The sequence below is a fragment of the Neolamprologus multifasciatus genome, chromosome 16 (genome assembly GCF_963576455.1).
Source record: "Neolamprologus multifasciatus chromosome 16, fNeoMul1.2, whole genome shotgun sequence".
NCBI lineage: Eukaryota > Metazoa > Chordata > Actinopteri > Cichliformes > Cichlidae > Neolamprologus > Neolamprologus multifasciatus.
The window spans coordinates 22,916,878-22,942,491 of record NC_140454.1 but is presented as its reverse complement, the minus strand read 5'-3'; the positions used below and the strand labels follow the sequence as shown (position 1 = coordinate 22,942,491).

At 38.2% G+C, this 25,614-nt stretch overlaps 1 protein-coding gene across 3 annotated transcripts in view; it reads right to left on the bottom strand.

Annotated features, from left to right (window-relative positions):
• Positions 1-25,614, bottom strand: part of erbb4b (erb-b2 receptor tyrosine kinase 4b) — a 322,434-nt gene that overhangs the window by 93,951 nt on the left and 202,869 nt on the right. For all 3 annotated transcript variants that reach the window (XM_085136594.1, XM_085136596.1, XM_085136595.1), the window contains exons 4-9: positions 18,571-18,702; positions 12,335-12,400; positions 5,381-5,499; positions 2,111-2,252; positions 551-664; positions 162-288 (exon numbers count right to left, since the gene is read on the bottom strand). In XM_085136594.1, coding sequence (XP_084992720.1) covers positions 162-288; positions 551-664; positions 2,111-2,252; positions 5,381-5,499; positions 12,335-12,400; positions 18,571-18,702 — 700 coding nt within the window. The remainder of the gene's footprint in view (positions 1-161; positions 289-550; positions 665-2,110; positions 2,253-5,380; positions 5,500-12,334; positions 12,401-18,570; positions 18,703-25,614) is intronic.

The following is a 25,614-nucleotide window of genomic DNA, read 5'->3' as shown; positions in this document are numbered from 1 at the left end:
GGCTCTTTTTCAACAATCCACTGTGAATGCTCAGTGCTCGCTCAGCTGAATACAGAAAGGCTGAATGGAACGGGAAAAGCCATTTTATATTTAGGCAGATTTTTTTTTTCTCCCACACTGTCTTCAGTCATTCTGATAAGCTGAATCTTCTCAGCTCTCACCCTTTGATTCCAGTAATGAGGAACACCAGGTTGCCATTGATTTTGGTGCAGTTGACAAACTTGTCAATGTTGTTGGAGTCCACTGTCTGAGCAGTCTGGAGGCTTGCTGTGCCTATTCCATCACATGCTGAAAGAAACACAGTGAAACCATGAAGAGAAAACAATGCATCAATTAATTCAATGGTGCAAACATGCAAAATACGAGGTAGATTAAGGGTTTGATGCAATCAGGACAACATGTACTTTTCCGGCATTTGCCAAAATAAACCCAATAGCGAAACTGACAACAGTGCATACATACAACTATATAGTGTTAATAATGAAATAGCTAAATCGATGGAGAAAAACATTCAGTAATTATCTGCTGCAACTATATGTTTGAATTTTACCTTTTGGACAGATGTCAGTACAAGGGATGCACATCTTAATGCGATTCTCCTCCACCTCCATCTTGTTACTGGGGCATGCTCTCACACAGGAGCTGTGGTCTACCACAAAGTTATCTGGAAAACAATTCATTGTAAATGTCAAATACAGATGGCTGCTGTTTGTCACACTGGAACATACAGAACAATAAGTGGCAGTGGAGTGTAGGCAATCACATAAAAAAAGTGCTGAAAGTGACTTTGAAAGTGACTTTGCCTCACCATTATTTTTATTCATTTATTTGGTTATTTATTTACTTATTTTGCATAAGATTTATGTGAAAAACTACCAAAAGAAAAAAAAGCAGCATACCTTCATAACAGTAAACAGTTAAATGTTTATATTATTCTCTATCCTGTGTCTGTTTAAAAGTAACAATGCCTCAAAGCGCAGAGCTCCCTTTCCCTCCCTGCTGGTTGGCCTTTTCAGTGATGTTTTGAACAGCATGGGGTGTCCACAATTAGCTGTGGGTGTGGTGAGTGATTAGCTTGTGGTTAGCAGTGGCCAAAGAATAATTTATGAATAAAATGACTAAACATTATACACAGGAGTGAGAAGAGATATGCTGCTAATGCAGACGCCTCTGCTTCCCCATCACCTGTACTGGCTTTGCAAACAAGACTGCTTGTCAAGATGACATGTTGGAATGACCATTAACCATTTATGTACCCCCAAGAAGTGTAGCAGTGTAGCAAGTCAGCCATCCATCCATCTTCTTAACCACTTATCTAATTTAGGGTCGTGGGGATGCTGGAACTTAAACCAGCTTTCACAGGATGAGAGGCTATGTACATCCTGGACTGCCAACTTATATGTACAATGGCAGTTATGTCAATTAGACTGGACTTAAAAGAAAAAAGAACACACAACTGTGAGAACCCAGCCTAACAAATACATCCCATGCCTCTTATTCTGACCTAAACTTTAAAACTTAATGATGTAACTTGACTTTTTCTACTCCTAACACAAAACTTTATACAAGTTTTACTCTTAAATAGCCTTTTGCTGAAATTAAAATAAAAGTCCTTAGCAAAATGTCCCTTTTACAAAACTGTAAAAGTCAAATTCATCCTCACAGACATAGTCACGCTCACACACACATAAAGACTATTTTAGGAAAGAGACAAGCTATATTTATGTTGCTAGTATTTGCCCTAAAAATGATCTACCAGCAGTAATGAGAAAGTTATGAGAAACCTAAGGAGTAAATGCAATTCAAGAAGCAGCTGCATTTATCTTCCAGTCCAATGCAAATGAGGGTTATAAAGAACATAACAGGCATTGCTACTGTCCATTCCTCCTGCTTGTGGGTCTCGAAGACCAAGGAAATCAGCTGATGGATTGCACATGGATGCAGGTGTAATTATCCACAGTAAACTGAAACTGTCCCATTAAATTAGTACTTAAAGTGTAGCTATGTAGAGGTTATGACTTAAGATTAATGTTTAAAGCAGTATGCATGTATGTGTTTGTCTGTGTGTGTATGTATGTTTGTTCGTGTTCGTCCAGGTGGTGAGACTTACGTGGACACTTCTTGACGCAGAAAGCTCCATAGGTGTACTTTGCCCTAGGGTTATGCTCCAGCTGGAAGGTGGTAGGGTTGTAGACAAATGGCTGAGGGCACTGGGTCACGCATGCCCCACTGTCATTAAAGTTGGTGCAGGCCTGCAAACATCCGCATAAGTATTATTAGCAGTAGTAGTTGAAGTAATAGTACTAGTACTTGTAGTGGTAGTAGTATATTTACATGATCCGTACACAGTCACAGATTAGGTTACTTTTGATTGCGTGGCCAAAATTTGGTTTCACGTTTATTCATAACTGCTGCCAGCCTGACCCCAGGTTTGTATTGCAATTTCCTTTCAGTGTCCAGTAGTGATATTACTGAAAGGTGGAGATGGAGACTATCAGCATGCACCCAATGATATTACAATCAGGAAAGAATGCCATTTGAGTTGGCCTTTAATTTTACTAAGAAAAATCAAGCTGGTGTGGAAAAAAGTAGATACAGAAATAGTATTTTGCTTGATTCCTTTTTAATATAAAAAAGTTCTTCTACAGAATTTTAGTCTGGTTGAGCTCTGGACTTTGACTGGACCATTGGAATACCTTGATCGTTTTCTTTTCCAACTATTAATTTTTAGATTTGCTGTACTTGCCATCACAGTCTTGTTGTATGACCCAATTTGGACTATGCTGTAGCCACGCAGAGAACTTGACATATGACTTAAGAATACAGAAGAGTTCAGGTTGACCTAATAACTCCAATAGCCAGATTCTATGGCTACAAAACAAACCTGAATCCTCACCCGTCTACCAACGTGTTTAATAGTTGGTATGGGGTGTTTATAACATCCTGTGTTTTGTATTTGGCAAATGTGTCACTAAGGCCACAACTTTAATCTTGTGTGTCCCAAAATGACCAAAAGTCTTGTGGTTTGTTAAGATACAAATTTGCCCGCACAAGCTATACAGCATTGTTCTTTTTAAAGAGAAAAGGCTTTCTCCTGGCATCTTTCCAAACAACCTATACTTGTTCAGTCATTTTTAGTTATGCAATTGTACTGTCATGAACTTTAACATCCATCCATTTTCTTCCGCTTATCCGGGGCCTGGTCACGGGGGCATCAGCCCAAGCAGAGAAGCCCAGACCTCCCTCTCCCCAGCCACCTCCTCCAGCTTATCTGGGGGAATGCCAAGGTGTTCCCAGGCCAGCCGAGAGATATAATCTCTCCAGCGTGTCCTGAGTCTGCCCCGGGGCCTCCACCTGGTGGGACATGCCCGGAAAACCTCACCCAGGAGGCGCCCAGGGGGGCCTCCTTGTCAGATGCCCGAACCACCTCAACTGGCTACTTTTGATGTGGAGGAGCAGCGGCTCTACTCTGAGCCCCTTCCGAATGGCCAAACTTCTCAACCTATCTCTAAGGGAGAGGCCAGCCACCCTTCGGAAGAAACCCATTTCCGCCGCTTGTATTCGCGATCTCGTTCTTTCGGTCACACAGCTTGTGACCATAGGTGAGGGTAGGGGCGTAGATCGACCGGTAAATTGAGAGCTTCACTTGTACACTCAGCTCTCTTTTCACCACAACAGACCGGTACAGCGTCTGCATCACTGCAGTCGCTGCACCAATCTGTCTGTCTCCCAATCCCTTCTCCCATCACTCGTGAACAAGACTCCGAGATACTTAAACTCCCCCACTTGGGGATGGGCTCATCCCTGACCCGGAGTGGGCACTCCACCCTTTTCCGGCTGAGGACCATAGCCTCAGTTTTGAAGGTGCTAATTCTCATTCCCACCACTTCACACTCGGCTGCGAACCGTTCCAAGGCAAGCTGGAGCCCATCACCTGATGAAGCCAACAGGACCACATCATCTGCGAAAAGCAGAGATGAGATCCTGAGACCACCGAAGTGAAAGCCTTCCGCCACTTGGCTACACCTAGAAATTCTGTCCATAAAAATTATGAACAGAATCGGTGACAAAGGGCAGCCCTGGCGGAGCCCATCACCCACCAGGAACGAGTCCGACTTATTGCCGGCTATGCGGACCAAGCTCTTGCAACGTTCGTATAAGGACTGAATGGTCCGTAGCAATGGGAACTTTAACATGTAACATGCTAACTGAGGCCTGTAGAGTCTGAGATGTAACTCTTGGACTTTTGGTAGTTTCTCTGAGTAATTGACCTTGGGAAGATGAGTGACTTTCTTAAGTGTTTCCTACTTGAATGAACAATTTTTGTCACTGTAGGCAGATGGACTTGTCCGTTTCCAGATTGGGCAGCAACAATTGCTTCTCTAAGCTCATTACTGATGTCTTTCCTATTTAGCATTGTGTTAACACACACTGAAATGCTTTTCACCTCGACTTCATTATTATTTTGTTATTGCAGTACCTGCCAGTCCATTGTAAAAATTAATAACAAATATGATTGAAATACTGATGAATTTAATTATACTTTGTTTTACTTTACACCCAGAGGTTGACTATATGCACACACTGGTACATCTGTTAGGCTACGTAATTATAATGCATGTGGAACTTGATTTTCTGGATGTTTGCTTGAGGAAATTTTCTCTGACTGGACATCCTTAAATTTTAATTGAATATCCCTGTACTAAGACATGTACTTATTCTATATGTGATTACAGACCCTAAAAAACACATACTTGTACACATTTAATGTGATCTATGATAATAATATAGAAATAAATTCTTGTGTCCGAAGACTTTGAATTTGCTAAGATTCAATCAAGAATTTGCTTTTTTTTTAATGATGATTGTGAAGAGGACAGAAGAATAAAAAAATTATGATACAGAACTTGCTTTTCCAAAGCCAGGAAGAAGAGCTCGATTAGCCACGGACTCACAGCCTCAGAAACAAGTTTAACATGCAAACGAGCACAGATAAAAGTGATAAAGCACATGGCAAAAAGTCAGAACGAAGAGTTTCCGGTGAAGTCTATATTTAACAATGACACTCATGTCAGGAAGAAAAGAGAATTAAATGTCATCAAATGATATTTGCCATACAAGTGGCATTTAAAAACTGAGTGAAATCCATTTTAAGAGGTACCTGAAATTGAAGGAAGGAAAAAGTCACAAGTAAAATGTGTCAGACTTAAGAAACCAAAAAAAAGAAGAAGAAGAGAAACGTAAAACAAAGTGTTAACACAAAATGTTATCTGCGTAACCATATTGACATGGTAATATCACCAGGAAAATGATCACTTTAACCTCTTTTGTCACACCGTAATGATGTAAAGTGTGTGTAGGTGTGTGTGTGTTCACTTACAAAGCAGTCTGTGTCCTTTGGGCCATAACAGCCACCTGCACACTCACGGTGGCAGCAGTCACTAACAAAGGGACCAAAGCAACGGCCATCACACTGCTCCGCACACACTGTCTTAGTTACTTTGAAGTTACAGGCATGTTAAAAAGAGAGAGACACAAACAAAGGATAAAATGTATATATAATACACGTACTTTATGCATACATATATAAAACGTAAACACAACACAGTCTTAGAATGTGTCTGTCTAGCCAGTTCAAATGGCAGGTGAAGATAAAAAAATTAAAGCCCAGTTACTGGAAAGTTGTCACTGTAAAACCTTTGAGAGGTGGTGGTGGTGGTGGTGGTGGTGGTGGTGGGGGGGGGGGGGGGGGCTGTAATTTGGTTCAACTTCATCTTCTGCTCTGGAAGTTATATATACTATGCTAACCTACCTACCATCTATTGCTTTGTAAAATGTATGCATACACATGTTTACATGTGTCTGGTCTGGTGAGTTCAGCTGAAGCAGAAGTTTGTTTTTTTTTACCACCTACTAGCTATCTTCAATCATGCTGTCTGGCTCAGTGTGACAAAGACATAGCGATTCTTATCTGAATGTACTACCAAAGTGAACATCTGTCCACCTTTTCCTTACATGCCCTTTGCAATCATATGGGCGGCCGTATGTCTGTGTGCCTTTCTTCTTGACAGCCATATATAAATGTACATAGGACCCTGCTATTTCACAGGTAAAGACAGCTGGTAATTGACATAGCTTAAGTGTCAGCAGTGGGACTTTCATTATAGAGCAGGAATACATAACTAAGCAGTTATGGATGAACCAGTAAAGTTGGCAGAAGATAAAGTATTGGGGTGGGTTAAAAAAAAGATATTATACATAGTGGTTTGGATAAATGGATGTACTGTAATTACAAATTAAACTATTTGCATAATTTTGTTGTTATCATATTTACTTTTACTTCTAAATGACTGAGGCTCTCTGTTCTTTTTATACTCAGTCATGTTGGTAATTAGTGACAGCTATGGCTTTTGGTTGTATGAGGTGAAAGATGCTTGACGACGTGGAGCTGAACACAAACAACAAGAGAATGTAATTAGAATAAAATTCAGTGTAATTTTAAGAATATATTTGGTGATAAAGGTTAAAGCGAACTGGTCAGAACTGAAACTAAGAAAGTAAATTGCAACAGTAAATATTACTGGGGAACGTAAGGCTACTATTGTACAGCATTACACATCTATTGGTGGTGCTTATTTTTGTTTTGAGCAGGGCCATTGTTTTTTTGATCTGTGTTATGTTTCCCTGCAGCCTTGTGTTGACAGGACACCATCACTATGATAGATAAAAGCTATGGACAAGTCGCCAAACAAACATGGACACACAGACACACACACACACTCATGCTACTGAGTGGAATGCTACTGATTTACCATCAGTAGCATTCCATTAACGGTGCCTGGCCTGCATTAATATGGTCTGCTTTATTCAAAAGACACTTTGTCAAACAAATGGCCAAGCCAGATTGCCAGAGACGGACACAATTATGTTTGTTGATTTGGTTTTAAAAATCCACTTTAACTTCCTAGGACCTGGCGTCCACATATGTGGACATCACATTTTGGGTTATTTAGACCAAAATACTGAATTTTGCTCTACAAGGGCCTGACAGCCACTTACGAGGACATTATACTGCTACTGTTCTATCACAATTTTAAATGAATATCCTCATATGTGGCTCTTATTTTTATTAAAAACAAAAATAAGGTAAAAAAAAAAAATCGGGCCCCAATGTGACCAAATATCAAAGAGAAATTAAAAATGCATGCCGTGGAAGAGTTCGGGTCTTAGGAGGTTAAGAATAACTAAAGACAAAAAACAAAACAAATCAAATTACAAACATCACTCACAGGAACCAATGCCTCTGAGTTCCCCTGTGAATTTATTGTTATTGTTATTATTATTATTATTATTGGGCACATCTGGTTCTCAACACCTGTCTTTTTCTGAGACAAAATATTCAGTTAATTTTCAATTTATTCTTAAGTGTAACTTTCTTTAAATAGGGCATGAATGTCTATAGATCAAATGTTTGCCTTACAGTGCAATGGCTCAAAAGTTTACAGTTAAAAGGTAGCAGTTTGACGCAGGAGGTCAATTCAGTTGCATATCAGTTATAGTGATTTCCAATGTTGAAAGTGAAATGACTTCTTAAAGCAAAGGGAAAACATATCAATCATAAATAGTGTGCTTAATTTGACAAGTACAAGTCTTTATTTGCTAATTAAAGACCTTGTTAATGCCGTATTTTTGAAATTATTGGCATTTCTAAAATGCCTCATTAACTAGATGTAGTGATAAGGCTATGATGAATAAACTGAAATGAATAAACGCCTTCATTATGGGATGTTTGTGACTACATACGCTTCTTTTTTTTTATCTATGAGCTGATAGATCTGAGATATTCACCACTTGTAGTCTCACAGTGTTTCTATTTTGTGTGTTTAGAAGGTCCAGAGTTTATTTTGATGTAATTTAACATGGGAAAGATGGAGCAAAACTTCCTCTTTGTATTTCACGCAGTACACACACACACACACACACACACACACACACACACACACACACACACACACACACACATATATATATATATCACAATCACCACCCAGTTCAAAGGGTCTGATGTCATCTGTTATTATCAAGGACCACAAAACTTGTCAGTTGCAATATCTGCAGCCAGTGGTACAACTAATAAAAACCTCTGCTGACAGAGATCCAGTTTTTTATGTGAGAGACTTAGTAAAGAGTGTGGTTTTGAATTGTAATTTACTTCCTCAGTCTATTTGGTTCTTCATAATTAAACTTCATAATTAAAAGCATTCCAGTGCAAGAAAAAAAGCTTTTCTTTTTTGAAAGCAAGTGAAATAAAAGATGAATCATGGCATCCACAAATAAACGGATGAGGATAGAGAGATTGTGCGATCACAGCTGAAACAAGGCAGATAGATGGGGCCGGGGCTTATCTAGGCCTGCTCTGTGACGTGTTGTTAACAGGTTCTGGTCAAACAGTTCATTACTCATTATCTTAACAAGATCACAACCACAGAACAAATAAGATGTGACATGCCAGGGTTGGAAGGCATAGATGAAGTGGTCTAAGTACGAAGTGATGGACAAAGAGGAAGAACTTGATGAAGGGTGGTACAATAAAAAAAGGGAATGTGAGAGGTAAAGAGGTATGTAATGGGGAAAGAAATGTGAGCATGTGTCCATGTAAGCACATCATTTTGTTTCTGACTAAAACTAAATGTGTACATACAGTTTGCTGTTTTCTTCTGATCCACTACAAAAAGGTCAAACATATACTAAATATGAAGTCTTCCTGTGGCTGTTAGTATGTGTTAAACACAGATGGAAGGGTGAGCCACTGTGGGCTGGGAAGAGGGCTTGTAGAGCTAACCATTAACAAAAGTGCAGCCTTAAAAATTACCATTTTATGACACCTAATTTAAGCACAGTTACTCTGAACCATGCTGGAAAACAATGCAACTGTAACAAAAGAATTCTTTAGTATTAGTAAAAATAAAAAATTTTAAATGAATTTTATTATTAGAAAATGATTTAATGTTTTTGCAGCAACCAATATTGTAAATATCACTATACTTTGGAATGGCCTTATTTGATGTTTACTTGTGTAGGCATAAGCATGTTGCATTAGCCAATCCCTCTCTCTAGCCAATGTTTACCGAACACCTCAGAACTCGTTAAGTTAATTGCATTCTGAAGCATCATATATGCACAACATTGTCGTCAGTGCTGCCGTGCTGCTACTGACTAAATTTGAATGAGACCAGATGCTGGATGCTGGCATGCATGACTTAGCTGTTGCTGCAGCCTTTCATGTCCGTGAGACAACGATTTCTGATCTGCCTATTGGTCGACTTGGTCAACATTTGACTGGATAGAGTAAAAATGAAATACTCAAACATGCATTTGTGCAATTTTTGCAGCAGGATCCCAGCCCTGTGGCTGTTTCAGCAGGACAAAGCCAACCTTCACACTGCCAGGGTAGTGAAGGCCTTTCTGGATCAGGAGCATATCCAGACACTTCCTTAGCCAGCATTTAAACCCAATATTTCTTCAAATGCAGCCACAACCAATGAGCATTACACAGCTGCAGGCTGCACTCATCCAGGAATGGAGAGCAATTCCTCAACAGCAGATTTAAACTCTTGTGCAATCCATGCACAGATGGGTGACTGCTTGTATCACATCCAGATGAGGCTATGCCTTGTCAGAAACATGTTGTATACAATTAAGAATTGCTTTTCCTGACAGGTATGAGAGCCAAAACCATCATTAGCATTACAATCATTACCGGTTCCCAACCTAAACAGCACCCCCCATGCCTGAGGTGCGGGAATCATCATCAGAAAATATGTGACGAACCCTCTCTTACAACATTCTTCAAATATTTTTTTCTAAAAAAACCTTGTTTTGTATTTTTCAGAACTGTAGAGCAATGTTAAAATGGAGTGATTGTTGCTGTTCCTGTTTCACTACTTGCTGTTAGGCTGTCACACATCATTTGCATCACAGTGAAACTTTTGTTATCTTTTAATAATCCGGTTTAAAATAAGAGCTTTCCTCATAGGTGAAAACAAGAAACAACCACTCATCACAGCCTTGTGTAAAATGTTGTTCCTCTTGTAGACTGCAAGTAATTTAATCAGTGAATGTAGATGATGTTGTGTTTTGTCCTTGAATCTAGGCTTTTTGTATTAATGATCTTTAATAAAGTTAACACAGAAGATTTGTCTGATTTTAAATTGCTGCTAAAACTTTGTTTTTAAAAATTTCCAACCAGTAGTACTAATAAAATCCGTGTGATGACATCTATTTAATACCAGTCGAAGCCACATCAAACTTTCTGCTTGACAGAATGATCTAAAGAGTATCCCTGTTTTGATTATTTTGATCTGATCTGTTGATTATACATTTTTGAGGCTAAAATTCCTTCGCAGCGTGGAGCTGTGTTCATTAAAATACCACAATATCATGTGTGTTAATTTGGAGAGCATACAGTCTCCTCAAAAGAAATGATGACTTTCAACAGCAAAAAAAAAAAAAAAAAAACCCAAAGAAAAATCTGATGTCATCCCTTTGGGGCAACAAGCAGGAAAACCTTCACTTTATGGAATTCAAATATCATTTTAGATGCCAATTTATTGGTGATATTCTCATGTCTCGTTTCCACAGAGGCAGCATGGAGTTGCACTTAGTTTGTGAGTAATATGCTTACAAACTACTGTGCTCAATCCGGCCTTTTATTTCCATAAACACCTGTTGCCACTGATTTGCAGTGCAGCTCTTGTGTAATGTGGCATACCTCTGCCTTTTTCCCTGTTTCTCTTGATTAGGACTAGCTTCTTGACAGCCATTCTTTCACTTAGAAAGAAGCTTCGGTGAACAGTAGATGGTTCTACTGAAGGGCTGGATGGTCCTCTCCTCTCAGGTCCTCTATGAGGTCTTTGCTGTTGTTTTTTAAATTTATTTCTTGGGACATGACTTTCTGATACTTTTCATCTGCTTTTTTAGACCTACCGCTTCTTTTGTCCTCCACTTGTCCAGTTTCCTCAAGTTTTTTTCTATTTAAGAACACACTGCACACCATGCTAAAGACATGCCAAGTTTTTGCACTTTAGGAATTACCTCAATGGTCTAAAAATATTATATTATGTTTGTCAGAAAATTTTCTTTATATTATGGTATTTTCCATAGATTAAACCAGGGGTCTTGAACTCCAGTCCTCGAGGGCCGGTGTCCTGAAACTTTTTCATGTGTCCTTGTTGCAACACACCTGAATACAGTTAGCAGGTCATCAGCAAGACTCTATAGAACTTGACTGCATGCTGCGGTGACAATTCAGCCATTTGATTCATATTACAGCAGTTCATTAGTGAATGATCGTGGTGCAATAAAAGTACTTTTAGAAGTACATTTTTCCAAACATTTACATTTACTTAGGAGTTACCAATCCAGCATGCAGTCAAGTTCTATACTCTTGCTGATCACCTACTAATTTTATTAATTTGTGTTGCAACAGGGACACATGGAAAAGTTTCAGGACACCGGCCCTCGAGGACTGGAGTTTGAGATCCCTGGGTTAAACTAAAGACTTAACCCTTTGTCACCCATGTAACAAACAGGCTGCCTAAACTATTTTTGTAATTTTGCCTGTGAAACTACATAATATTATGGTTATGGTTGTCCCCAGCTAATATATCTATCTACACACATATTACAGTGTTGGTAAACACAGTCTATATTTTAACACAAAGTTGCATTTCTTTTTATGACTAGTATAAACCAAACAAAACAAATGCAAAATATCAACAAGTGAGCAAAAAGTCTTTGATTATTTGGAAAATACTTTTTGGCCTCGTGTCTAATGTCTCAAAGTTGATATTGTGATTTAGTGAAATTTGCCCAATCCAACAGATGACTCAACTTTAATTCAAGAATAAAAGATTTGTCATTTACAAAAATGTCACTTTCATTTCCTGTTTTCAAACTGAAAGATGCTGCAGTAACAAGTCTCACAGTTCATAACACTGTTCACATACACGCACATATACACACACAAAATAAAAATAGAGTAAGAACATGGCTTTTATTTTTATTATTTTATATGCAATAGCTTGATTTTATAACTATAAACAAACTGATGGATTCACATGGATGTATACATAAATGACATCCAAAGGTATATCCACTAAATAAAGCTTGGAATCTCGTTCCAAGTACATTGCCAGGTATGCTAAAGATATGCTAAATTTTATTTTTGACCCACAACAGTTATCAGTAAAGTTTTGATGCATGCAAAAGTCACTCAGTGGTGATTCTAACAACTCACTACAAAGTTCTAATCAGATAATAATAGTTAACTTACAGCTTTGGCACTGGTCCTCTTTGGGTCCCCAGCAACGACCATTGCAGGAACGGTGGCATTTTTGACCTGCACAGAGGTTCAAGGAAAGAGACTATTGGCATTTCAAACTGCAACTTCACAAACTATTGTCAGTGTCATTCAACCTTAAAACAGACCAGAGAATTGCTGCTGGAGTTTGTCTTCAAGCACTCAACCAAAGGCAAACCAAACTCACATAGTGAACAAAACTATGGAGGATCATGTGGTTTACCTTTGAATTCACTTAATATCTATTTGTATGTTTTTCTTTGGATATGCATGCATAGATGCATTCTGTTTGCTCACATTGAGCAATTGCAACCTTTTTAAAACTTGGAATAAGTCATTCTTATGTTATGCAACAGCTCAACTTCTTCCTGGATATAATCCTGTACATGTTAGGATTGATTTTTAGATTTTAATGTTCATTGACTTCCTTCAAATCCCTTTATTGGTATTTATTGGTATTTTATAGGGATAAAATTGTGCAATTTGTCCTGATGTTCTTCTTTTTATTTTTGGCTCTTGGTCCTTCTTTTCTGTTTGAGTCCTGCTTTTGCTTGTCTGCCAGAACTCTTTATACAAAAATTCTTTAAAGGCACCAAATAATTAAAGTTATTGCAATTATGATTGTAATCATTGAACTGTAGGTACTGCCAAGTAGCATGCAGCAGTTAATTTCATTAATATGATGATGATACTATATTTAACTGATATAATCTTAAGTGTTAAGAAAAAAACCTTTGCGAATTCTCAACATTAATGTTTTTTTTATACATATATATTTTATGGCAGGAACGATCCATCTTCCTTGACTGATATATGCTGTTGTGGTAATAAAATCCAAAATAACCTTGGCACAGGTTATTTTGGGAAAATAAGATGATTCTTTTTGCCACTCCACGCTAAACCAGCCCAGCATGAAGCCAGCACACATCAGGTTGAGATAAAAGCAGTAAAGAAGCGGTAAGCAGCATCGTACCCTCAGAGCTTTAGCCAGTGCCTTTCTGGATTTTTGGAGGACTTAATTGACTGTCTAGTAATTGACTGCTGGGAGAAGTGAGTCTGGATAAGTGCAGAAGTGCTGTCCTCTGTCCATCAGCCTCTCCAGATGAGAGCTATTAGCATCCGACTGACTCCATTGCTCAACATGAGAATCTCCATCTTCTACCCTCTTCTTCTTCCTCATTTTTGAGCCTATCTACTACATATTTTTCTCTTCATCCATCGCTTATAGATCCTCTGTAGCTCTCTTTCCCTTAGTGCCTATTCCTGTCCCCTTTTTCTTAAACCACTACATTTCTCTATTTTTTTCTGTTTCTCCAGTGTGTCCCTATTGAACTGACACTTTAGTAAAATTTGAGAGAAAGGCTGGCAGCTTTGTCTGTATGAAAGCAGTATACAAATGGGATATTAATACAAATGTCCGCCAGCCATACAGGCAGAACTTCTGCTGTTCTTCCTTAATTCTTTGTTCTTCTCCGTGCTATGTGCCCCAGGAAGTCAAGTCAAAGAGTTTTCATTCAGTGACCATGGCCTTCACTATCTCAGCTTCTAAATCCTCATTGACCTTGTATAAGACCGTCACACCCCCTTTCCCGGAATGCACCGTAATCTTTAACATCCCCTGAAGGTTAAAATGTTGAAACTGCTGCCATACCAGCGTCAGTGTACAGCAAGCGAAAGATGGAGGTGTTTAAACAGAATCAACAGGGCATCAGTTTAAAAAAACAGAAAAAAAAGATCACAGTCCTATTTTGAAACCAATAACACAACACAACCATGGCACAAATAAGTCACAAGCAAAACAACATGAAGCTTGTGTCGCCGCAAAAAAAATGAAACAGAGATTATGTTCTCAATTGTGGATTACAAGTTTGCAGACCCTTGATCTTTCAGCGAGGGTGGAAGACTTGCAAAGGAGTCGGGGTCGATCAAGGGCTAACAGGGCTGCAGGGAGGAGGGTGATTGAGCAGAATATCAATGCTTGGAGCTTTTAGCATGCATCTGAAGCCCTCAGCTAGTACTATGAGATTATTCCAAGGACATATGCATCAAAAAGGAAAAGTCTGTTTGTTTATATCAGAGTCAGTGATAGCGTATTTTATCATTTTTTTATTTGTTTCCATTTGTAAATGAATGAGATGAGACAGTTTGAAAAAAAAAACTGTGAAAACAACATTGGATTTAAATGTCAAAAATCATGAGGAATTAATGTTAATTAAAAACAAAAAGAAACGAGTATGCTAAGAGGTTTAGTCAGCAAATTAATAATAATGGGTCAGAGGAGATCAGTAAATGCATTGTTCTCTTCACTCTGACAGATTGAGTATGTGTATTTCACACTAATAAATCCCATCATAATGGTATGCATTCATTAACGGGTCTTCCAGCTGGCTACAGAAGGACATTTAAGTGATGTGAGCTAGCAGTCATTGTGAATTGTTATGGTAAGCAGAGTGACAGAATAGGGTCAAAGGGTGATTTTGTGATGACAGTGTTTTGCTGCTCACATTCAGCCATTTATTGTGAATCGACCAGGTTGTGATAATGGGCCTCCTCTGGATCATTTCCTTTGTCAAAAATAACCTGCCACTGAAAGACCTTGGCAAGTGTGTATGGAATAATTGTGAAAAGACATTTTCAAAGACTAATTCAGAATTAGCACAAATTCCTGCAAATTTGAGTTACAGAAACTGCCAGGTAGAGTGGCCGTGACTTCAATCAAATTTGTTTAAGCAACTGAGCCATCACATCTTCTACCCTCATTATCAGGGTACACTGTCTCAGCTACTTTTTTTTAAAAATCAAGATATAAATTAAAAGACAGGTGAGAGAAATTATGATGTGTGAAAGGTTATTATTATTATTATTATTATTATTATTAGGTTCTTTAAAAGGGAAAAAACTGTCTATCAGTTGCAAAACTAAATGTACCTTAAATATATACCATAAATAAACTAAATTTAAAAAAAACAACAACACCTATTTGGTAAAAGTTTGATTGGTAAAACTTTGAAATAAGGTATTGGGCAACAGTAACTCACTCAATGTATAAAAGTGTATTACATACATAAAACAACAGAATGCACACAAACACACACACCAACACACAAAAAAAGGGACCATGTTGCCTTCACCCTCCACATCTTCTCGAGTTCTTCTCTCAGCCCGTGGTACTTTTCCAGCCTCTCATATTCCTTTTTCCTGATGTTGCTGTCAGTCGGTATAGATACATCTATCACTACAGCAGTCTTCTTCTGCTTGTACACCACCACTATGTCCGGCTGGTTAGCCATCACCAGTTTGTCTTTCTGTATCTAGCTCGGTCATTATCACCCACACTAGGGAATGTGTCCCATTTTGACCTCCAGGCCATACTCGGCACAGATGGTCCTGTAATACTGCCCCGGCCACTTGGTTATGCTGTTCCACGTATGCCCTGCCTACTAGGATCTTGCAACCAGCTGTTATGTGTTGGATTGTCTCAGGGGCATTTTTACACAGCCTACCATATGGTTTTATATATATATGTATATATATATATATATATATATATATATATATATATATATATATATATATATATATATATACACACACACACACACACATTAGGGGTGCAACAATGCTCGTATCGATATTGAACCTTTCGATACAGTGCTTTCGGTTTGGTACGCATATGTATCGAACAATACAAAATTTTTAATTTATTTTATCAACTTTTCTTCTGACGGTGCTGTCTGTATTGAGCGCTCAGTGGATCTGCGCTCGACAGTGCAGCCTAGGCGGAGTAGTTGAACGCAGATTCACTGAGCGCAGGGCAAGCTAGCGAGACAGAAGTTAAAGCTCTCCTTGCAACATGGCAAATTGAACCTCCCCTACCCTCATTCAGATCTGGCGTTTGGAACTATTTTGGTTTTCATGTGAAGTATGACCCTGAAGGTAAGCATGTCATGGACAAAAGTAAAACAGTATGTCGGATGTGCCACGCAATGCTCAATTACATTGGTGGGAACTAGTCTGTTAGCGCATTTAGCTCGTTAACGTGTTGGCTGTCCAGCCCCACGTACAGGGCGACCCGCGGTAGCTCGTTAACGGAGATTTGCCGTGTTGTGGCGTTAACGTCATTTCAGATTAACGCTGACAGCACTAGTGGGAACACAACGAATATGACTGCACATTTACGCGGACATCATCCTAGTGCAAAGACAAGTGGAAGCAGACAAAAACAACAAGCAGCATGCTACAAACTTTATCTGAGTCATTTAGACAGCCGTTAGCACATGATTTTCCTTATGGGGACCTGATATGTTTAATATGCTGCTGAGAATATAGCCCAGAAGAAGCGTATAGCATAGCTTTTATTTTGGAAAGAGCCATCTCTCTGTAATAAACTCTCTTTTCCAAAGATGAGTGATTTCTCAATCAGATATATATATATTTTTATTACTTTGTTGTTTCAGCAACATTAAATTTAAAAACTGTACTTTTGAGTTAAAATATATATTTATAATTTTAATAAATAACAAATTAAAAAGGCATGAACATTTTTTTTTGTATCGAAAAAATATCGAACCGTGACACCAAAGTATCGAACCGAACCGTGAATTTTGTGTATCGTTGCACCCCTAATATATATATATATGCTCAGGTGACTGGATGGGTCATTCTAGCAGCTTTATTTTGGGATCATTGTCTTTCTGAAACATCCACCCTTGTTTCATATTCATAGCAGATTTTTATCAAGAATGTCTTGGTACAGTTTTGTATTCATCTGTCCTTCAATTATATGAAGTGTGCCAGTGCAGTATGATGTTCCCACCTCCAAACACTGTCGTTATGGTGTTGTTATGTTCCATAGACTTCAATTTTGTTCTCATCTGACCCGACTATATTGTCTCAGTATTTCACAGGTTTGTCTAATTGTTTTTTAGCAAACGTTAAAAACACTTCAACATGCTTTTTGTTCGACAAAGGAGTCTTGCAAGGTGAGCTTGCATACAAGCCATGTTGGCTGAGAGTATTATCTCATTATTATTATTATTAGTATTAGTATATCGTTTTCTTTGAAACAATTGCATGCGCTGATTCAATGTCTTTCTGTAGCTCTCTACAAGTGACTTGACTCTTGGAGAACTCTTCTGATAAATCTATTTACTCTGTCTGAAATCTTGTGGGACACCTGGTCGTCTACACCAGGTTTATGGTAAAGCATGTCTTGATTATGGCCCCAACAGAGCTCACTGGAACTTTAAGTAGTTTAGAAATTCTTCTGCAACCAGTACCTTCAGTGTGTTCTGCAGCAATAAGGTTGCAAAGGTGTTGAGAGAGCTCAGTGGTTTTACCCATCATGTTTCTTGTGTGACACCTTTGTAATGAGACACCTTTTTATAGGCCATCAGTTGGGACATAACCGGCTGATATTAATTTGCACTAAAGTGGCAGGATTGCTTTTTAATTACTGATAGATTTCAGCTTGTGTCATGACATTCCATGCCTTTTTACACCTCCCTTTCTTCATGCATTACTTCTTCAATAGTTTTTCCCCTGTGTCATTTCTCATTATTACATATAAAATAATTTATGGACATCCTATGTTTTGATTTCGATTTCTTTGCATGTGTGGATTGGATAGGTTATTACCGACATCTGATGGAACCCAGTATCACAGCAAAACATGTAATAGACACGCCAGTCCACCTTGTCCATTTCTACAAAACGTGAAATAGACATGCATGGAGAAATTGCATTACTGCATGCAGAAGTTGCATTACCAGTGGGGGGAGATAATATATTTAAAACCAAGAAGTTGGTAGTGAGCAAAAAATGTATGAAGTACATTCCATGGTCCTTAATTGCCAGAAACAATTAAGCTAGGCAGCTAATATGTGTTTACATGTAAATGTGCTAATAATGTCTGTTTAAATCCTGTGATTATTTTCACGTTGGGTTGAAACAAAATCTCTCTCTCTCTGTTGTTACTCCAGCTTACTACAACTCACTGAAATCTTCTGCATGCATCTACACTTCATGCTTTGGAGAGGAAGAGCATAAAATGGAAACGTTGGACAGGTACGTTGTTTTTGAAATCATCTTTCCACTGATTCAGGTTTTTGTTGGGCTTTCCTGGATATCCATATATTTTAAGTGCCTTTTTTGGCTTTTGCAAATAATTTTTTCTCATTTTCTTCATGTGTACCATTTGGGTTACTTACATGTGACACTGCTGTTGGTGGGCACCACCACAGGTTGGATCCTTGGGTACTTGACGATATCTTGCCAATGAATTGTGTCCGCATGGCACAAGAACTTGTTTTGGTCAACATAAACACCTCCATTTAGGATTTCTGTAAGAAAACAAATAAATAAGGGACACACTAAGTACATATATACAAAGAGCTCTCATGTCTTTTTACCTGTAGGTTGTACCAAATTCAGCAGTCATGCTGGCCTGATTGACTTTTTCCTTCTAATTTTTCAATTAATAAAGAACATGACTAGATGATGTTAAAGCCATAGTCATTAAAAAACTTAAGGACTAGATTTTTCTTTTAGCTGGGGAGAAGAAATGATTAGATTTAGTTTGGGGTGAACAGTTGATTTCGAGTCACACAGATGTAATGATTGCTGTTGGTGTGAAGCACCAAGGACAACGCCATGTTATATTGCTGTTATAACAACCTCTGATCTTTTCCCATTGTGTTGTTTTTCTCATCCTTTTCCTTCTATGCTGTGAGCTGATAGAATCAATTATGCCCCATGGCCAACATTAAATCCATAGCATTTTATCCCCAGTAAGGGGGCAGTAGGCCTAATATATATTTTTAAAAAAAAATTGTATTTCATCAAGGATGTGATGTATCTCAAATCATAAAATGCTTTCCCTTGTCAAACCAATGATCATCAGGCTTTTAGGGGCAATTGATTCCCCCCCGCATAGAAATGTACACCACTGTCTGTTGAATGATTGGATACGGAGGGTGGTTCAGATTATTGTCATGCAGGACTTTAGAGAATGCTTAATCTTGACTTTTATGAGAGAGAGAAAGAGTGCTAAAGAGAAAGAGAGAGACAAATAAAGATTAAAGAAAGGCACAAAGAGACGGATGGCAGAAAAGGAAAGAAGAAGTGAAGCCCAGTAGCAGATTTGCATTATTTACAGAGCTTGTGTGTTCTCTATCTCCATACAAACAGATTACTGACACAGGGCTGAAACCGATGAGACACATAATCATACATGAGGCGCCCCACCAGCTCCACACAGAACGAGCCAAATACAATATCATCCCACAAAGGCTCATATAAATAATAATCATTGGATAATAGGTGGCAGTGGTATTACCTACACAGATTCCCCACCCCACAACCCCAGCCACCACCACCCCACCCCCATCTATCTGCATGTGTGCTGGGAGTTAGGGAAGAATTTAATCCTGCTTCTCACCACATAAGCGATATCGCTCGACCAGGAGGAGGCCATGTCTCAAATTCAAATAGTTTACACAATAGAACAATTTGAACCGCAGTTTAGTGAGATACATGTATTTTTTCTGTGTATTCATCTTCATCCTGGCTGGTTTGTTAGCCAACATGTATCAAATGTATACATCAAATTATACATCGGTTATGAAAAATATGTATATATAATTATCATTATAACTATTTAAAGTTTACCAATCTTACAAAATAAAAATACATCATTATTATCACTTTGTAGTGGTGGTGATCTATCTAAAGAAAACAACAACAATGAAACAAGACAAAACATATTTGGTAATCCATGTGCGTGTAACCTAGAAAGAAGTGCCGCTTCGACGAATATCAGCTGGACGGATGTAACAGTCGTGCTCTCAAACACTATGTGTAAATCTCTCACAAGTGGCTCCCCTGACTGTCTAACCCGTTGTCTAATTCTTTTCACTCGTGATGCATTTAGACATGCGCTACGCATACAAAACATGTATTAATAGTTTGACATGACATGTTCATGAATTTAGATTGTAGTTTACTGTAATTCGCTCCCTGAGGGCGCTTTGCCCAGGACAGTTTTAGTATTTCTCATCAGGATATTTCATGGCCTTCCTCATCAAGATATGAACAATTAACAAACAAATATTACATAATAATTACAATAGCATTCCCTTCTCATGCAGGCTTTAGTTTTATTAGAAATACATGCCTGGCTTGCATATTTTCTAGCTGTGCAGCTGGTAGCCAGGGGAAGATCAATGGTTAAATTCTGTTGTTGATTGTTTGGTGGGTAGAGAAAATGTCTTAATTAGTTTGCTCATGTAGCTACTACTCATATTTCTGAAATGCAACCCCCCCCCCCCAAAATCACCTCCAGCCTTGTCCCGAGAGCAACTCCAAGCATCTCTGTGTGACTGCAGGCTTCAAAAGGTGCAGCAATCTTCAGTATCAGGCTGCATAACCATTGCAGAAAAACAATATGATATTCAAGGCAGCACAAATGTATCCTGGTAATTGCAAAATGATGTTAAGTGCTTTCTCTCTCTTTTTCTTCCCTTTATTGCAGTGTGGGGATGAGTTTGATTAAGACTGGGGGGCAAAAAGCAATCCAATCATCAGAAAAAAAGGCACATTAATGAGTGTGTAAGGCTGAATTAATTGGTGCAGAGTGAACAACTTAATGAAGACATATGTAGGACAACAAAAACCCCATAAATCTGGCCGAGCTTCTGTAATGTTGGAGAATTACATTATCGTATACCTTTACTTTTTTCTGTACACTTAAGAAAATCCATGTGTTGAATCAGCCTAATCAAGGAAACAGATTTACTGCGATTCTTAACTTCAGTCTCACTTTGTGCTGTCTTTTAGTGTCAGGAAGAGAAACACCCTTGTTTAATAGAGCAACCACAGTAAGCTAGAGAGTAGTTAGAAATATAGACAGGTACCCAGAGACTCAGGAAGCCACTCAAACAGTCAGGCTATTACAGTAGATAGATAGGTATTCAATCAAAAAGATAAAGGTGTTTCCTCTATCCTATAGCAATGGAACTGGGGATTTAGCCCTGGGTCTCCAACATATTGTCTTATTGACTCTGAGAGCTTCAGCTTGGTTTCAGGCGATTGTTGCTATCGGCTCATCAAAACAGTAGGGAGAAACTCTGCGGGAAGATCAGGATGCATTCTGGGTCAACAAGGCTAAATGCTCAGGCACACATCCTGCTGGACACCACAGCAGAAGTATTAGTTGCTAGGATGCATTCCTGAGATGGATTGGCAGAAATGCAGCAAAATAAGAGATGAGATATGACATGCAGTATACACATACAGGCACACAAATGCACACAGAAAGAGCATGCTCAAAAGCCCTTGACATATATAAACATTTACAAATATGGCTCATGCTTGCTATTAATGAGGTCCTCATCGCATGGCTTCAGCATCAATTAAATTACCAGTTTGCTTTATCAAAAGGTCACTAATTTCAATCTTTGTGCAAGAGCAGGGGCGGGTGGGGAATGTCAGTGCTACTCAGCTGTCCCCTTGCAATTTCTTTTACGCATCAATCATAGTTTCATTCCCAATCAATCTAAGAGAAATGGATGCTTCACAGGTAAAGCGTAGAGAATGGCACTGCACAGTTTATCTAATTCCACTTACACTGTGTCACCATTCACAGATCTGCCGTTAGAAGAAATAAAATATATATTCAGTAACTGGTTTAGGAATGCTAAAGAATAAAAGAGATGGCAATGGTATCAAAAACATCTAACAACAACATGTACCATGGAATGCAATAAAAATCATACAATTATTAAACAGTGCAAGGTTGTGAAAAATACCATTTTTTTCTTAGTTTTTTTTGTGTGTTACTATAAAGTTATTGTTATTATACAGTTTTTGAGGGCTAATTTTCAATTTTTAAGTGTAAAAACATAATAAGGAGTAACACATACACACTATTAAAGTAAAAAAGTAAAAAACTGCCATTGTGATATGATGTATTATCAACTGCCACAGCTGAAAAAGGAATCAAGAAAGTGCAACAAAAACAAAAAGAGAGAAAGTAGTTTCTGGAACTGCCACTTGGGGCTGATGCTGATGAAAACTCCCCATCATTAGAATCTTAGCTTTCTAGCAGAAATAAGCATGTTTACAGTCTGGTACAAACTGTATAACTAACTGTATAACTAAAAAACACACACACACAAATGGAAAATTCCTGTGTCTGGTTTTAAGACACTGCTCATGCTGCCACCCAGTGCTGTGTCAATCACTGTGCTTTGAGCCACTTGCTTGCCGACAGTAGATGTCAGGACAGCAAATCTCTGCATTTGCTCTACAAATAGGTGATCTACCCTCCAATCCATCATCTGCTGCCACCACGCAGTTCCATCCGTGCCCTACAGTCCCCAGTGTTGTCAATGATATGCAGTGAGGATGCAGAAATGTAGTTTATCTGCATAGTCTGTTTTCGTGAGAGCAAAATGCAATGCTTTTCTTGCTTTAGTGCATTCATTTGTATAATTGTGTAGCTATTCACATACAAGAGCAGAGGAAGAAAGAGAAATTAAATTTACTGTGTACATGTTTTTTCCATATAACACTTGTTGAGAGGGATTTGTCCCTGCAGGAGAGAGGTCACAGTGGAACTTTCATGCTTCTAATAGCATCATGGATCAAATGAAAGAGATCATACCATTATAACATATTCTTCCATAGTCTTGTATTATACAGTATCTTTGTAACTTAAGAGTAAATATAAAGATTTTTAAAAATATTTTCTGTAATGTTTAGAGGAACATAGCAACCTTTAGTAAAGAGTGGGTGGCTGTTAAGTCTTGTTCAACATAAAGGAGGAGTCGGCTGTTCAGTTTCTTCAAGTGAATTTTTAATAATTTAGTTTTTGCCTGTGAAAATTAGCATCCCTATGAATATCACAGTGAATTACCAATACACATTTCTAACCAAAATCATTAATCGTTATTTATCAGTACTGACACACCAAATTTCAGTATCCTAAGATATAACCTCCACCAGTAAGCAAGAGACCATGGCTTAACTTTAGCTTCAGAATTAATGCTCACGGAGATATGAAAAATGCATACTTTTATACACTGTAGGGATAACTACTGTAGCACTCAAGCATCTGGTCAACATCTGAGTTCTTAGAAATGTAATAAAGCCATTCACTACCACATTAAAATAACACTTGTTTAATACGGCTTCCATAGTGTGAAGTGCATCACATCATGCATCACAAACTTTAGATTTTCTATGAGGTCCGTAGATGGAGCACCTCCCACAGGAATTGCATGCAATTTTAACACTGTTAATGCAGTCCCCAAGCAAAATGGTGGTACCCATTCAAATGCAATTGGACTTTTATGTGTTTAACTATTGACCTGAAAAGAACAACTGCATTAATTTGACTACATGGTGCTTCATGAGAGCTACAACAGAGAGATGGCAGTGGTGGGATTTGACTGTCTCTGAACATGCGGTCAGGAGCAGCAGCGTGGGCACTGTGTATGTGTATGTGCATCTCACACAGCTCGACTGATAATAGAGAAAAATAAGAGAAAAAACTGAGATTTAAGCCATGAAATGGAAGAAAAGGGGAATATGTTAAAGACTGGGAAAGACTGTCTTTCTATGAGTTACAGTCTTAAGAGTGTGTACAGTTACACTTGGGTGTGCTTAATTAAATTCTCTACTATTCACACAACCTTTGAACATTATGACATACCCAGACAACTTCAGCAACAATGTGCATACAGACCCACTAATTTAGACAAATCTAAAATTAATTATGACAACACATGTCAGAAAGCATTCCAAACATTCCAAATGTCACTTGCCAAGTCCCTAATTGTATTAGTATGTATATATTTAGTATGTATGTATTTCTCTTTTGTCCTTGTTGGTCATCTTTGCTAGTCAAGTTAGCATACATTTTCCTGTAAATAGATCAACAATGCTACTGGTAGCTAGCACAGAAACAGCTTTTTTGTTAGGTAATAACTGTTGAGTTTGTTAGAAAAGGTCACATTTAAAATGAACTGTCATATAAAAAAAGGAAAAAAGAATGTTTTTACAATATGTTTGTTTTAGCTCCCCTTCTGTAATGCTAGGTAGATGCTAAAGTACCACAACCACAACTTTATTGACATATGCCGATTCGAAATAAAAAAAGGAAAAAAAAATCAAAGGATACTTTATTATCTGCAGGCAGGAACACAGAGCAATGTTACTTTGTTACTTTTTAGTGAGTATGAGTAAGCTGGACTCAAAATTAGGCTCCAGCACAGAAAGAATAAATGTATTTGATATTATGATGCATTACATATGCCTATCACATTGAATTTTTAATTAATTTATAGTGATGTAATATTGTTCCATTGTTCTAACTGACTTCAACTCCCACTTTTAAACGTAATATATGTATATATAAAATATATATATATATAAAATATATATATATATATATATATATATATATATATATATATATATATATATATACAGTGGGGCAAAAAAGTATTTAGTCAGCCACCGATTGTGCAAGTTCCCCCACTTAAAATGATGACAGACGTCAGTAATTTGCACCAGAGGTACACTTCAACTGTGAGAGACAGAATGTGAAAAAAAAATCCATGAATTCACATGGTAGGATTTGTAAAGAATTTATTCGTAAATCAGGGTAGAAAATAAGTATTTGGTCAATAACAAAAATACAACTCAATACTTTGTAACATAACCTTTGTTGGCAATAACAGAGGTCAAACGTTTACTATAGGTCTTTACCAGGTTTGCACACACAGTAGCTGGTATTTTGGCCCATTCCTCCATGCAGATCTTCTCAAGAGCAGTGATGTTTTGGGGCTGTCGCCGAGCAACACGGACTTTCAACTCCCGCCACAGATTTTCTATGGGGTTGAGGTCTGGAGACTGGCTAGGCCACTCCAGGACTTTCAAATGCTTCTTACGGAGCCACTCCTTTGTTGCTCGGGCGGTGTGTTTTGGATCATTGTCATGTTGGAAGACCCAGCCTCGTTTCATCTTCAAAGTTCTCACTGATGGAAGGAGGTTTTGGCTCAAAATCTCACGATACTTGGCCCCATTCATTCTGTCCTTAACACGGATCAGTCGTCCTGTCCCCTTGGCAGAAAAACAGCCCCATAGCATGATGTTTCCACCCCCATGCTTCACAGTAGGTATGGTGTTCTTGGGATGCAACTCAGTATTCTTCTTCCTCCAAACACGACGAGTTGAGTTTATACCAAAAA